The sequence below is a fragment of the Eriocheir sinensis genome, chromosome 22 (assembly GCF_024679095.1).
Source record: "Eriocheir sinensis breed Jianghai 21 chromosome 22, ASM2467909v1, whole genome shotgun sequence".
Classification (NCBI taxonomy): Eukaryota; Metazoa; Arthropoda; class Malacostraca; order Decapoda; family Varunidae; genus Eriocheir; species Eriocheir sinensis.
In genome coordinates, this window is record NC_066530.1 from 7861490 (window position 1) to 7876676 (window position 15187).

At 41.2% G+C, this 15187-nt stretch overlaps 1 protein-coding gene across 1 annotated transcript in view; it reads left to right on the forward strand.

The window, feature by feature from the left end:
* The window catches only part of LOC127002284 (cell adhesion molecule Dscam2-like), a 146091-nt gene that overhangs the window by 92817 nt on the left and 38087 nt on the right, over window positions 1-15187 (forward strand). Inside the window, exons 9-10 of the mRNA XM_050868095.1 lie at window positions 9308-9592; window positions 10969-11088. Of these exons, the coding sequence (XP_050724052.1) occupies window positions 9308-9592; window positions 10969-11088 (405 nt within the window). The remainder of the gene's footprint in view (window positions 1-9307; window positions 9593-10968; window positions 11089-15187) is intronic.

A 15187-nucleotide genomic window follows, 5' to 3' on the forward strand; every position in this document is an offset into this window, starting at 1 on the left:
CCTTACTCTCCTTTCCCTTCCTTTCCTTACCTTGCTTTCCTTTCCCTTCCTTTCCTTCCCTTGCCTTCCTTTCCCTTCCTTTCCTTCCCTTGCTTTCCTTTCCCTTCCTTTCATTACCTTGCTTTCCTTTCCCTTCCTTTCCATCCCTTGCTTTCCTTTCCTTTCCTTTCCTTACCTTGCTTTCCTTTCCCTTCCTTTCCTTACCTTGCTTTCCTTTCCCTTCCTTTCCTTCCCTTGCTTTCCTTTCCCTTCCTTTCCTTACCTTGCTTTCCTTTCAATTCCTTTCCTTAACTTGCTTTCCCTTCCCTTCCTTTCCTTCCCTTGCTTTCCTTTCCCTTCCTTTCCTTCCCTTGCTCTCCTTTCCCTTACTTTCCTTACCTTGCTTTCCTTTCCCTTCCTTTCATTACCTTGCTTTCCTTTCCCTTCCTTTCCATCCCTTGCTTTCCTTTCCCTTCCTTTCCTTACCTTGCTTTCCTTTCCCTTCCTTTCCTTACCTTGCTTTCATTTATCTTCCTTTCCTTCCCTTGCTTTCCTTTCCCTTCCTTTCCTTACCTTGCTTTCCTTTCCCTTCCTTTCCTTACCTTGCTTTCCTTTCCCTTCCTCTCCATCCCTTGCTTTCCTTTCCCTTCCTTTCCTTACCTTGCTTTCCTTTCCCTTCCTTTCCATCCCTTGCTTTCCTTTCCCTTCCTTTCCTTACCTTGCTCTCCTTTCCCTTCCTTTTCTTCCCTTGCTTTCCTTTCCCTTCCCTTCCATCCCTTTCTTTCCTTTCCCTTCCTTTCCATCCTTTGCTCTCCTTTCCCTTCCTTTCCTTTTCTTCCTTTCCTTGCCCTTCCTTTCCTTTCCTTGCTTTCCTTTCCCTTCCTTTCCTTCCTTGCTTTCCTTTCCCTTCCTTTCCTTCCCTTACTTTTCTTTTCCTTCCTTTCCTTCCCTTGCTTCCCTTTCCCTTCCTTTCCATCCCTTGCTTTCCTTTCCTTTCCTTTCCATCCCTTGCTTTCCTTTCCTTCCTTTCCTTTCCTTGCTTTCCTTTCCCTTCCTTTCCTTCCCTTGCTTTCCTTTCCTTTCCCTTCATTTCCATCCCTTGCTTTCCTTTCCCTTCCTTTCCATCCCTTGCTTTCCTTTCCCTTCCTTTCCTTACCTTGCTTTCCTTTCCCTTCCTTTCCATCCCATGCTGTCCTTTCCCTTCCTTTCCTTCCTTCTTCTCCTTTCCCTTCCTTTCCTTACCTTGCTTTCCTTTCCTTTCCTTTCCATCCCTTGCTTTCCTTTCCCTTCCTTTCCTTCCCTTGCTTTCCTTTCCCTTCCTTTCCATCCCCTGCTCTCCTTTCCCTTCCTTTCTTTGCCTTGCTTTCCTTTCCCTTCCTTTCCCTTCCTTTCCTTACCTTGCTTTCCTTTCCCTTCCTTTCCTTACCTTGCTTTCCTTTCCCTTCTTTTCCTTACCTTGCTTTCCTTTCCCTTCCTTTCCTTACCTTGCCTTCCTTTCCCTTCTCTTCCATCCCTTGCTTTCCTTTCACTTCCTTTTCTTTCCTTGCTTTCCTTTCCTTTCCTTTCCTTCCCTTGCTTTCCTTTCCCTTCCTTTCCATCCCTTGCTTTCCTTTCCCTTCCTTTCCTTACCTTGCTTTCCTTTCCCTTCCTTTCCATCCCTTGCTTTCCTTTCCCTTCCTTTCCTTCCCCTGCTTTCCTTCCCCTTCCTTTCCTTACCTTCCTTTCCTTTCCCTTCCTTTCCTTACCTTGCTTTCCTTTCCTTTCCTTTCAATCCCTAACTTTCCTTTCCTTTCCTCTCCATCCCCTGCTTTTCTTTCCCTTCCCTTCCTTTCCTTTCCTTTCCTTGCTTTCCTTTCCTTCCCTTTCCTTACCTGGCTGTCCTTTCCCTTCCTTTCCATCCCTTGCTCTCCTTTCCCTTCCTTTCCTTACCTTGCTTTTCTTTCCCTTCCTTTCCTTACCTTGCTTTTCTTTCCCTTCCTTTCCTTGCCTTGCTTTACTTTCCCTTCCTTTCTTTACCTTGCTTTTCTTTCCCTTCCTTTCCTTCCCTTGCTTTTCTTTCCCTTCCTTTCCTTGCCTTGCTTTACTTTCCCTTCCTTTCTTTACCTTGCTTTTCTTTCCTTTCCTTTCCTTACCTTGCTTTTCTTTCCCTTCCTTTCCTTACCTTGCTTTCCTTTCCCTTCCTTTCCTTTCCTTGCTTTCCTTTCCCTTCCATTCCTTCCCTTGCTTTCCTTTCCCATCCTTTCCTTACCTTGCCTTCCTTTCACTTCCTTTTCTTACCTTGCTTTCCATTCCCTTCCTTTCCTTACCTTGCTTTCCTTTCCCTTCCTTTCCTTACCTTGCTTTCCTTTCCCCTCCTTTCCTTACCTTGTTGTCCTTTCCCTTCCTTTCCTTCCCTTGCCTTCCTTTCCCTTCCTTTCCTTACCTTGCTTTCCTTTCCCTTCCTTTCCCTTCCTTTCCTTATCTTGCTTTCCTTTCCCTTCCTTTCCTTACCTTGCCTTCCTTTTCCTTCCTTTCCTTCCCTTGCTTTCCTTTCCCTTCCTTTCCTTCCCTTGCTTTCCTTTCCCTTCTTTTCCTTACCTTGCTGTCCTTTCCCTTCCTTTCCTTCCCTTTCCTTCCTTTCCCTTCCTTTCCTTTCCTTTCTTTACTTTCCGTTCATTTCCCTTCCTTTCCTTATCTTGCTTTCCTTTCCCTTCCTTTCCTTACCTTGCATTCCTTTAACTTCCTTTCCTTCACTTGCTTTCCTTTCCCTTCCTTTCCTTCCCTTGCTTTCCTTTCCCTTCTTTTCCTTACCTTGCTTTCCTTTCCCTTCCTTTCCTTACCTTGCTTTCCTTTCCCTTCCTTTCCTTACCTTGCTGTCCTTTCCCTTCCTTTCCTTAACTTGCTTTCCTTTCCCTTCCTTTCCTTACCTGGCTGTCCTTTCCCTTCCTTTCCTTAACTTGCTTTCCTTTCCCTTCCTTTCCTTACCTGGCTGTCCTTTCCCTTCCTTTCCTTAACTTGCTTTCCTTTCTCTTCCTTTCCTTCCCTTGCTTTCCTTTCCCTTCCTTTCCTTACCTTGCTTTCCTTTCCCTTCCTTTCCTTACCTTGCTTTCCTTTCCCTTCCTTTCCTTCCCTTGCTTTCCTTTCCCTTCCTTTCCTTCCCTTGCTTTCCTTTCCCTTCCTTTCCTTACCTTGCTTTCCTTTCCCTTCCTTTCCTTAACTTGCTTTCCTTTCCCTTCCTTTCCTTACCTTAGTTTCTTTTCCCTTCCTTTCCTTACCTTTCTTTCCTTTCCCTTCCTTTCCTTACATTGCTGTCCTTTCCCTTCCTTTCCTTACCTTGCTGTCGTTTCCCTTCCTTTCCTTACCTTGCTCTCCTTTCCCTTCCTTTCCTTACCTTGCTTTCCTTTCCCTTCCTTTCCTCACCTTGATATCCTTTCCCTTCCTTTCCTTACCTTGCTTTCCTTTCCCTTCCTTTCCTTACCTTGCTTTCCTTTCCCTTCCTTTCCTTACCTTGCTTTCCTTTCCCTTCCTTTCCTTACCTTGCTTTCCTTTCCCTTCCTTTCCTTACCTTGCTTTCCTTTCCCTACCTTTCCTTCCATTGCTTTCCTTTCCCTTTCTTTCCTTACCTTGCTATCCTTTCCCTTCCTTTCCTTACCTTGCTTTCCTTTCCCTTCCTTTCCTTCCATTGCTTTCCTTTCCCTTCCTTTCCTTACCTTGCTATCCTTTCCCTTCCTTTCCTTCCATTGCTTTCCTTTCCCTTCCTTTCCTTTCCTTTCTCTTCCTTTCCATCCCTTGCTTTCTTTTCCCTTCCTTTCCCTTCCTTTCCTTCCCTTGCTTTCCTTTCCCTTCCTTTCCTTTCCTTTCCCTTCCTTTCCATCCCTTACCTTCCTTTCCCTTCCTTTCCCTTCCTTTCCTTTCCTTGCTTTCCATCCCCTGCTTTCCTTTCCATTCCTTTCCTTCCCTTGCTTTCCTTTCCCTTCCTTTCCTTCCTTGTTTTCCATCCTGCTTTCCTTTCCCTTCCTTTCCTTCCCTTGCTTTCCTTTCCCTTCCTTTCCTTCCACTGCTTTCCTTTCCCTTCCTTTCCATCCCTTGTTTTCCTTTCCTTCCTTTCCTTCCTTACTCTCCTTTCCTTCCTTTCCTTACCTTGTTGTCCTTTCCCTTCCTTTCCTTCCCTTTCCTTCCTTTCCTTCCCTTGCTTTCCTTTCCTTCCTTTCATTACCTTTCCTTTCCTTCCTTTCCATCCTTGCTTTCCTTTCCTTTACTTTCCTTACCCTTCTTTCCTTTACCTTCCTTTCAATCCTTTGCTTTCCTTTCCCTTCCTTTCCTTCCCTTGCTTTCCTTTCCCTTCCTTTCCTTACCTTGCTTTCCTTTCAATTCCTTTCCTTAACTTGCTTTCCATTCCTTTCCTTCCTTTCCTTTCCTTTCCCTTCCTTTCCTTCCCTTGCTTTCCTTTCCCTTCCTTTCCTTACCTTTCTTTCCTTTCCCTTCCTTTCATTACCTTGCTATCCTTTCCCTTCCTTTCCATCCCTTGCTTTCCTTCCTTTCCTTACCTTGCTTTCCTTTCCTTCCTTACCTTGCCTTTCATTTATCTTCCTTTCCTTCCTTGCTTTCCTTTCCTTCCTTTCCTTACCTTGCTTTCCTTTCCTTCCTTTCCTTACCTTGCTTTCCTTCCTTCCTCCATCCTTGCTTTCCCTTCCTTTCCTTACCTTGCTTTCCTTTCCCTTCCTTTCCATCCCTTGCTTTCCTTTCCCTTCCTTTCCTTACCTTGCTCTCCTTTCCCTTCCTTTACTTCCCTTGCTTTCCTTTCCCTTCCCTTCCATCCCTTTCTTTCCTTTCCCTTCCTTTCCATCCTTTGCTCTCCTTTCCCTTCCTTTCCTTTTCTTCCTTTCCTTGCCCTTCCTTTCCTTTCCTTGCTTTCCTTTCCCTTCCTTTCCTTCCTTGCTTTCCTTTCCCTTCCTTTCCTTCCCTTACTTTTCTTTTCCTTCCTTTCCTTCCCTTGCTTCCCTTTCCCTTCCTTTCCATCCCTTGCTCTCCTTTCCTTTCCTTTCCATCCCTTGCTTTCCTTTCCCTTCCTTTCCTTACCTTGCTTTCCTTTCCCTTCCTTTCCTTCCCTTGCTTTCCTTTCCTTTCCCTTCATTTCCATCCCTTGCTTTCCTTTCCCTTCCTTTCCATCCCTTGCTTTCCTTTCCCTTCCTTTCCTTACCTTGCTTTCCTTTCCCTTCCTTTCCATCCCCTGCTCTACTTTCCCTTCCTTTCCTTCCCTTGCTCTCCTTTCCCTTCCTTTCCTTTCCTTGCTTTCCTTTCCTTTCCTTTCCATCCCTTGCTTTCCTTTCCCTTCCTTTCCTTCCCTTGCTTTCCTTTCCCTTCCTTTCCATCCCCTGCTCTCCTTTCCCTTCCTTTCTTTGCCTTGCTTTCCTTTCCCTTCCTTTCCTTACCTTGCTTTCCTTTCCCTTCCTTTCCTTACCTTGCTTTCCTTTCCCTTCTTTTCCTTACCTTGCTTTCCTTTCCCTTCCTTTCCTTACCTTGCCTTCCTTTCCCTTCTCTTCCATCCCTTGCTTTCCTTTCACTTCCTTTTCTTTCCTTGCTTTCCTTTCCTTTCCTTTCCTTCCCTTGCTTTCCTTTCCCTTCCTTTCCATCCCTTGCTTTCCTTTCCCTTCCTTTCCTTCTTGCCTTTCCCTTCCTTTCCTTCCCTTGCTTTCCTTTCCCTTCCTTTCCTTCCCCTGCTTTCCTTCCCCTTCCTTTCCTTACCTTCCTTTCCTTTCCCTTCCTTTCCTTACCTTGCTTTCCTTTCCTTTCCTTTCAATCCCTAACTTTCCTTTCCTTTCCTCTCCATCCCCTGCTTTTCTTTCCCTTCCCTTCCTTTCCTTTCCTTTCCTTGCTTTCCTTTCCTTCCCTTTCCTTACCTGGCTGTCCTTTCCCTTCCTTTCCATCCCTTGCTCTCCTTTCCTTCCTTTCCTTACCTTGCTTCTTTCCTTCCTTTCCCTTGCTTTTCTTTCCCTTCCTTTCCTTGCCTTGCTTTACTTTCCCTACCTTTCTTTACCTTGCTTTCTTTCCTTCCTTTCCTTCCTTCTTTCCTTCCTTCCTTGCCTTGCTTTACTTTCCTTCCTTTCTTTACCTTGCTTCCTTTCCTTCCTTACCTTGCTTTCTTTCCTTCCTTTCCTTCTTGCTTTCCTTTCCTTCCTTTCCTTCCTTACTTTCCTTTCCCTTCATTCCTTCCTTGCTTTCCTTTCCCATCCTTTCCTTACCTTGCCTTCCTTTCCTTACCTTGCTTTCCATTCCATTCCTTTCCTTCCCTTGCTTTCCTTTCCATTCCTTTCCATACCATGCTTTACTTTCCCCTCCATTCCTTACCTTGTTGTCCTTTCCTTCCTTTCCTTCCTTCCTTTCCTTCCTTTTTCCTTACCTTGCTTTCCTTTCCCTTCCTTTCCATTCCTTTCCTTATCTTGCTTTCCTTTCCATTCCTTTCCTTACCTTCCTTTCCTTCTTTCCTTCCTTGCTTTCCTTCCTTCCTTCTTCCTTTCCTTTCCTTCCTTTCCTTACCTTGTCCTTTCCTTCCTTCCTTTCCTTCCTTTCCTTCCTTTCCTTACCTTGCTTTCCTTTCCTTCTTTCCCTTCCTTTCCTTATCTTGCTTTCCTTTCCTTCCTTACCTTGCCTTCCTTTTCCTTCCTTTCCTTCCCTTGCTTTCCTTTCCCTTCCTTTCCTTCCCTTGCTTTCCTTTCCCTTCTTTTCCTTACCTTGCTGTCCTTTCCCTTCCTTTCCTTACCTTGCTTTCCTTTCCCTTCCTTTCCTTACCTTGCTTTCCCTTCCTTTCCTTAACTTGCTTTCCTTTCCCTTCCTTTCCTTACCTGGCTGTCCTTTCCCTTCCTTTCCTTAACTTGCTTTCCTTTCTCTTCCTTTCCTTACCTGGCTGTCCTTTCCCTTCCTTTCCTTAACTTGCTTTCCTTTCTCTTCCTTTCCTTCCCTTGCTTTCCTTTCCCTTCCTTTCCTTCCCTTGCTTTCCTTTCCCTTCTTTTCCTTACCTTGCTGTCCTTTCCCTTCCTTTCCTTACCTTGCTTTCCTTTCCCTTCCTTTCCTTACCTTGCTGTCCTTTCCCTTCCTTTCCTTAACTTGCTTTCCTTTCCCTTCCTTTCCTTACCTGGCTGTCCTTTCCCTTCCTTTCCTTGCTTTCCTTTCCTTCCTTTCCTTACCTGGCTGTCCTTTCCTTCCTTTCCTTGCTTTCCTTTCTCTTCCTTTCCTTCCCTTGCTTTCCTTTCCTTCCTTTCCTTACCTTTCCTTTCCTTCCTTTCCTTTGCTTTCCTTTCCTTCCTTTTCCTTGCTTTCCTTTCCTTCCTTTCCTTCCTTGCTTTCCTTTCCTTCCTTTCCTTTCCTTGCTTTCCTTTCCTTCCTTTCCTTGCTTTCCTTTCCCTTCCTTTCCTTACCTTAGTTTCTTTCCTTCCTTTCCTTACATTGCTTTCCTTTCCCTTCTTTTCCTTACCTTGCTGTCCTTTCCCTTCCTTTCCTTACCTTGCTGTCCTTTCCCTTCCTTTCCTTACCTTGCTTTCCTTTCCCTTCCTTTCCTTACCTTGCTTTCCTTTCCCTTCCTTTCCTCTTGATCCTTTCCTTCCTTTCCTTACCTTGCTTTCCTTTCCCTTCCTTTCCTTACCTTGCTTTCCTTTCCCTTCCTTTCCTTACATTTCCTTTCCTTCCTTTCCTTACCTTTTTCCTTTCCTTTCCCTTCCATTCCTGTCCTTACATTGCTTTCCTTTCCCTTCCTTTCCTTACCTTGCTTTCCTTTCCCTTCCTTTCCTTACCTTGCTTTCCTTTCCCTTCCTTTCCTTCCCTTGCTTTCCTTTCCCTTCCTTTCCTTACCTTGCTTTCCTTTCCCTTCCTTTCCATCCCTTCCTTTCCTTTCCTTTCTCTTCCTTTCCATCCCTTGCTTTCCTTTCCCTTCCTTTCCCTTCCTTTCCTTCCCGTGCTTTCCTTTCCCTTCCTTTCCATCCCTTGCTTTCCTTTCCCTTCCTTTCCCTTCCTTTCCTTTCCTTGCTTTCCTTTCCCTTCCTTTCTATCCCTTGCTTTCCTTTTCCTTCCTTTCCTTCCCTTGCTTTTCCTTCTTTTCCTTACCTTGCTTTCACACACACACACACACACACACACACACACACACACACGCACACACAAAATCCCCCCTTCGGTCTGAGCGTTGTTCGAACCTCAGCCCGCGACGTCGGAACCTGGTAGAGTAGAACTTGAACTCACTGAGCCACTGGTGCGGTGTGAGTGTGCACTTACTTATTTTTAACTGGAATCAGTCAAGCTCATTTTGTCCCGATTTTTACAACTATTTTTTTCATATTTTCCTGAGAATGTTTTTGCCACAGCGACTTCTTCTGCCGGCAATGTATTCCAGTGATCTATTGCTCTGTCCGGGAGGCCGGATATTCTCACTTTTTTTATATTCTTTTCTCGATATATATCTCCGTGGCCGCTTAAAGATGACGGTCCGGCCACTAAATATCCATTACCACACTCGCGGCGCTGGAGGCATCAGAGCAGCGGCCACAAAATTGTCTACCTTGCAGGTCGAGAACATTTATCATTCAAAATGTCCCATGAGCTTCGAGCGGTGTGGAGGCGTGTTTTTGCTGGTCTAGGGCGCTTCAACAGGTGTGTCTGTAGCAAGTCAAGCACAGTTAACAGGAGGATGTTTATAGAGACGCGCAGTTATCTTACTTGTTGTTAGTATAATTAATGCATACTTCTTTTTGTGGGGAGGCGGGGGCAGTGTACTGGCGCGGCGTATAGGACGACACGGGTTCGCGTCCCGTCCGCCGCGACAAATAAGCTGCCAATTTTTCAGCTACCACCGAGTGGCCTAAGCCTACCCACATACTGCCCTGAAGACAATCTATCAGCCCGGATTCTCGATTCTCTCGAAAACAGGATCAAAGATGAGCTCCGGGGGGGGCAGCATGAGTCAAGCAGTATGACGCCACTATAAACAGTTGCCTACACCATTACGGGGTGGGGCCGACCACCAGGCCCCACCAAGAAAGCCTACCGGCGTAGGAGGCCACAACGTGAAAAAAATACAGTATTTTTTTACGCTTGGCGTTTAGAGCCGGTAAGCATTTATGTTATGAACTGGTGGTCGGCCCCAGCCCGCTATGGCGCAGGCAAGTGTTTTTAGCAGAGCCATCTTGCTTGGCTCATGCTGTACTCAGGAATTCATCTTTGATCTTCTTTAGAGAGTTTATCTAGAGTCCGGTTGTTAGGTTATCATCAGGACAGCATGTGGGTAGTCTTGGGCCACTTGGCGACTGTCCTAAATGCTGATAACGATTATTACATTTTTGTGTGTCCTGTGTGCCTGCAGTGCCGCCCAGCCTGGCACAACTCACCTTCCCCAAGAACACGAGGGCGGGCATGCAGATCCGCGCCACGTGCCTGGTGCAGGAGGGCGACCAGCCGGTGCGCTACGCCTGGACCAAGGACGGACGGCCGCTGGACGCTCGCCTGGGTGTGCGCACGTCGCAGCTGGACGCCTTCACCTCCATCCTGGTGATCGAGCGTGCGGCGGCGGAGCACTCGGGGAACTACACCTGCACCGCCTCCAACGCCGCCGCAGCCTCAGCCACCACCGCGCGCCTCACTGTCAACGGTAAGGTGGGCTGGCAGCGTGGGGACAGGGGGGTGGCATGAGGATGGGGGATGGGGGGACAAGTGGCATCGTAACTGTTGCGACTGTGAACGGTAAGGATGAGAGGAGAGGAAAGCTGATAGGTATAAAGTGTCTGTCCTTTTTCTACATTACATCAAACTAACCAGCTCTCGGCTCCTTCAAAGTCATTGGAAAGATGTACAATAACTCTTGTGACCTTGGTAACTGCATGCCTCCCCCCCTCCCACACCCCCACTGCACATGACTTTCTCCTCCAGCTCATCCCTATACTGTCCAAATCCCTGATACAAGGGTTAGGCAGCATCTTCATTTTTTCATCCGTTTCACTGGTAAACTTTGGAACAGTCTAAACATGTCTGTATTTCCTCCTGCCTACGACTTGAACGTTTATGAGACGGGAGTATCGAGAGACGTCTCCACCCGAAACTGACCTCTCTTCCGGCCACTCTACTGTCTTGTATAAAGGCAGTGATGAGCGGGCTATTTTTAGTTATTTATTTTTGTCCTTCAGCTGTTTCTTTAGTGTAAAATAAGTGCCCATTAACATTTTATTTGCGCACTGTTCTCGGTACCCACATGTTGAACTCGATCCTCTGTAATGTCTGTCCTTGAGCTCCGCAACAACTCTCTTCACTATTTATGAATATCGTCACCCTCATAAAATAATCGTCTTAGTCATTTTCAGCGATTTCCACGTTTTTGTCTACATCGTTTTTTCAACATGTGACGTCCATTTTTGTCATTCAGGGTTTGAGTGTTCTAGAATTGGCCTTTTCATTTCTGCTTAAATCTTCAGCCAAATGAGACAATGACAGTTCTTTTCTGAATTCCTGTAAAGTAGAAAATAATGACTTAGGCGGTTTGCTTACGAAGGTGACGATATAGTGTTCGAGACGACGCGTGTACGAAGCTTGTACAGTCACACCTCCACCACGCTGCCTTACTGACTGTGGATTCATTGAAGGAGACTGTGTATGAAGCCCCGCCAGTGCCCGCTACGCTACCATCAGTGACAAGGGCGGATTTTTTTTTATAGATATCTCATTCATTTTTTTCCTTCGTCTTTAATTCCTTCTGTCTTTCTTCTTTGTTTCCTTTTTTATTTTCTTTATTTTCCTCCTTTTTTTATTTAGTTCCTTTAGTTTTTCGGTTTTTCCTTATTTTTCTTTTTTTCCTTCTTTTTTATTTCCTGTTTTCTTTCTGTTTCATTTATTTTCTTCTGTTTTTTCTTCATTTCCGTCTGTTGTCTTCCTTTATTTCCCGCTGTTTGTCTTTCTTCATGTCCTTCACTTCACGCATGAACATAGGAAGTAAACACACACTCTACTTTCACTCCCTCCCTCGGTCCTCCGCAGTGCCGCCGACGTGGGTGGTGGAGCCGAGCAGCAGCAGCGTGGCCCTGGGCGGCAGTCTGGCCCTTCACTGCCTGGCGCGCGGCTTCCCGGACCCCGTCACCACCTGGAGGAGGCAGGCAGGTGGGTCACGGCTCCTGTGTGCCCGATGGTCTCATGGTGGTCGTCCTTTTGTTTTCCTTTATTTTCTTCATTCATTATTTCCTTCATTTTTTTTTCATTTCTTCCTGTTTTTTTTCATTATTTCTTAATCTTTGTTTTTTCCTGCCTTTATTTCCTTCTGTTTTCTTTCTTTATTTCCTTCTCCTCTTTTTTTACCATCTGTTTTTCTTTTTCCCTTCTGTTTTCTTTTTTAATTCGTTCTGATTTTTTTTCCAACTGTTTTTCTTTACTTCCTTCTCCTTGTTTTCCTTCTGTTTTTCTTTTTTCCTTCTGTTTTTCTTTACGACCTTCTCCTTGTTTTCCTTCTGTTTTTCTGTTTTTCCTTCTGTTTTTCTTTTTTCCTTCTGTTTTTCTTTACTTCCTTCTCCTTGTTTTCCTTCTGTTTTTCTGTTTTTCCTTCTGTTTTTCTTTTTTCCTTCTGTTTTTCTTTACTTCCTTCTCCTTGTTTTCCGTCTGTTTTTCTGTTTTTCCTTCTGTTTTCTTTGTCTGTTTCCTTCTCTTTTTATTTATTTCCTCCCGTTTTTCTTTCTTTCCTTCCGTTTTCTTTCTTTACTTCGTTCTGATATCCTTTTTTTCTTCTGTTTCCTTTTTTTCTTTCTGTTTTTCTTTACTTCCTTCTCCTTTTCTTTTTTCCTTTTCTTTTTTTCTGTTTTTCCTTGTTTTCTTTTTTATTTCGTTCTGATATTTTTTTCCTTCTATTTTATTTTTCTATTTCATTCTGATATTCTTTTTCTTTACTTCCTTCTCCTTTTCTTTATTTCTTTCTGTTTTTCTTTTTTCCTTCTGTTTTTCTTTATTTCCTTCTTTTTTTCTTTATTTCCTTCTGTTTTTCTCTATTTCCTGCTCCTTTTCTTTATTTCCTTCTGTTTCTCTTTATTTCCTTCTGTTTTTCTTTATTTCCTTCTGTTTTTCTTTATTTCCTTCTGTTTTTCTTTATTTCCTTCTCCTTTTCTTTATTTCCTTCTGTTTTTCTTTATTTCCTTCTGTTTTTCTTTATTTCCTTCTGTTTTTCTTTATTTCCTTCTCCTTTTCTTTATTTCCTTCTGTTTTCCTTTATTTCCTTCTGTTTTTCTTTATTTCCTTCTGTTTTTCTTTATTTCCTTCTGTTTTTCTTTATTTCCTTCTCCTTTTCTTTATTTCCTTCTGTTTTTCTTTATTTCCTTCTGTTTTTCTTTACTTCCTTCTCCTTTTCTTTATTTCCTTCTGTTTTTCTTTATTTCCTTCTGTTTTTCTTTATTTCCTTCTCCTTTCCTTTATTTCCTTCTGTTTTTCTTTATTTCATTCTCCTTTTCTTTATTTCCTTCTGTTTTTCTTTATTTCCTTCTGTTTTTCTTTACTTCCTTCTGTTTTTCTTTATTTCCTTCTCCTTTTCTTTATTTCCTTCTGTTTTTCTTTATTTCCTTCTCCTTTCTTTATTTCCTTCTGTTTTTCTTTATTTCCTTCTGTTTTTCTTTATTTCCTTCTGTTTTTCTTTATTTCCTTCTGTTTTTCTTTATTTCCTTCTCCTTTTCTTTATTTCCTTCTGTTTTTCTTTATTTCCTTCTGTTTCTCTTTATTTCCTTCTCCTTTCTTTATTTCCTTCTGTTTTTCTTTATTTCCTTCTGTTTTTCTTTATTTCCTTCTGTTTTTCTTTATTTCCTTCTCCTTTTTCTTTATTTCCTTCTCCTTTTCTTTATTTTGATCTCCTTTTCTTTATTTCCTTCTGTTTTTCTATATTTCCTTCTCCTTTTATTTATTTTCTTCTGTTTTTCTTTATTTCCTTCTCCTTTTCTTTTTTTCCTTCTGTTTTTCTTTATTTCCTGCTGTGTTTCATTATTTCCTTCTGTTTTTCTTTATTTCCTTCTGTTTTCTTTATTTCTTTCTCCTTTTCCTTATTTCCTTCTGTTTGTCTTTATTTCCTTCTGTTTTTCTTTATTTTCTTCTGTTTTTCTTTACTTCCTTCTCCTTTTCTTTTTTCCTTCTGTTTTTCTTTATTTCCTTCTCCTTTTCTTTAATTCCTCGTTGTTCTTTATTTCCTTCTTTTCTTTATTTCCTTCTGTTTTTCTTTATTTCCTCCTGTTTTTCTTTATTTCCTTCTCCTTTTCTTTATTTCCTTCTGTTTTTCTTTATTTCCTTCTGTTATTTTTTATTTCCTTCTGTTTTTCTTTATTTCCTTCTGTTTTTCTTTATTTCCTTTTTTTCTTTATTTCCTTCTCCTTTTCTTTATTGCCTTCTGTTTTTCTTTATTTCCTTCCGTTTTTCTTTATTTTCTTCTCCTTTTCTTTATTTCCTTCTGTTTTACTTTATTTCCTTATCCTTTTCTTTATTTCCTTCAGTTTTTCTTTATTTCCTTCTGTTTTTCGTTATTTCCTTCTCCTTTTCTTTATTTCCTTCTGTTTTTCTTTACTTCCTTCTCCTTATTTTCCTTCTGTTTTTCTTTTTTCCTTCTGTTTTTCTTTACTTCCTTCTCCTTGTTTTCCTTCTGTTTTTCTGTTTTTCCTTCTGTTTTTCTTTTTTCCTTCTGTTTTTCTTTACTTCCTTATCCTTGTTTTCCTTCTGTTTTTCTGTTTTTCCTTCTGTTTTCTTTCTTTACTTCGTTCTGATATCCTTATTTCCTTCTGTTTCCTTTTTTTTCTTTCTGTTTTTCTTTACTTCCTTCTCCTTTTCTTTTTTCCTTTTCTTTTTTTCTGTTTTTCCTTGTTTTCTTTTTTATTTCGTTCTGATATTTTTTTCCTTCTATTTTCTTTTTCTATTTCGTTCTGATATTCTTTTTCTTTACTTCCTTCTCCTTTTCTTTATTTCTTTCTGTTTTTGTTTTTTCCTTCTGTTTTTCTTTATTTCCTTCTTTTTTCTTTATTTCCTTCTGTTTTTGTTTTTTCCTTCTGTTTTTCTTTATTTCCTTCTTTTTTCTTTATTTCCTTCTGTTTTTCTCTATTTCCTGCTCCTTTTCTTTATTTCCTTCTGTTTCTCTTTATTTCCTTCTGTTTTTCTTTATTTCCTTCTGTTTCTCTTTATTTCCTTCTGTTTTTCTTTATTTCCTTCTCCTTTTCTTTATTTCCTTCTGTTTTTCTTTATTTCCTTCAGTTTTTCTTTACTTCCTTCTCCTTTTCTTTATTTCCTTCTGTTTTTCTTTATTTCCTTTTGTTTCTTTATTTCCTTCTGTTTTCTTTATTTCCTTCTGTTTTCTTTATTTCCTTTTGTTTTCTTTATTTCCTTCTGTTTTCTTTACTTCCTTCTGTCTTTTCTTTTTTCCTTCTGTTTTTCTTTATTTCCTTCTGTTTTTCTTTATTTCCTTCTGTTTTTCTTTACTTCCTTCTCCTTTTCTTTATTTCCTTCTGTTTTTCTTTATTTCCTTCTGTTTTTCTCTACTTCCTTCTCCTTTTCTTTATTTCCTTCTTTTTTTCTTTATTTCCTTCTGTTTTTCTCTATTTCCTGCTCCTTTTCTTTATTTCCTTCTGTTTCTCTTTATTTCCTTCTGTTTTTTCTTTATTTCCTTCTCCTTTTCTTTATTTCCTTCTGTTTTTCTTTATTTCCTTCTGTTTTTCTTTATTTCCTTCTCCTTTTCTTTATTTCCTTCTGTTTTTCTTGATTTCCTTCAGTTTTTCTTTACTTCCTTCTCCTTTTCTTTATTTCCTTCTGTTTTCCTTTATTTCCTTCTGTTTTTCTTTACTTCCTTCTCCCTTTCTTTATTTCCTTCTGTTTTTCTTTATTTCCTTTTGTTTTTCTTTATTTCCTTCTCCTTTTCTTTATTTCCTTCTGTTTTTCTTTATTTCCTTCTGTTTTTCTTTATTTCCTTCTCCTTTTCTTTTTTCCTTCTGTTTTTCTTTATTTCCTTCTCCTTTTATGTTTTCCATCTGTTTTTCATTATTCTCTTTTTCTTTATTTTCTTCTGTTTTCTTTCTCTATTTCGGTTTGATATTCTTTTTTCCTGCTGTTTTTCTTTCTTTATTTCCTTTTTATTTTCTTTCTTTCCTTTTGTTTTTTCTTTATTTCCTTCTGTTTTTCTTTATTTCCTTCTGTTTTCTTTTTATTTCGTTCTGATTTTCTTTTTTTTACTATTTTTATCTGTATCCTTCTGTTT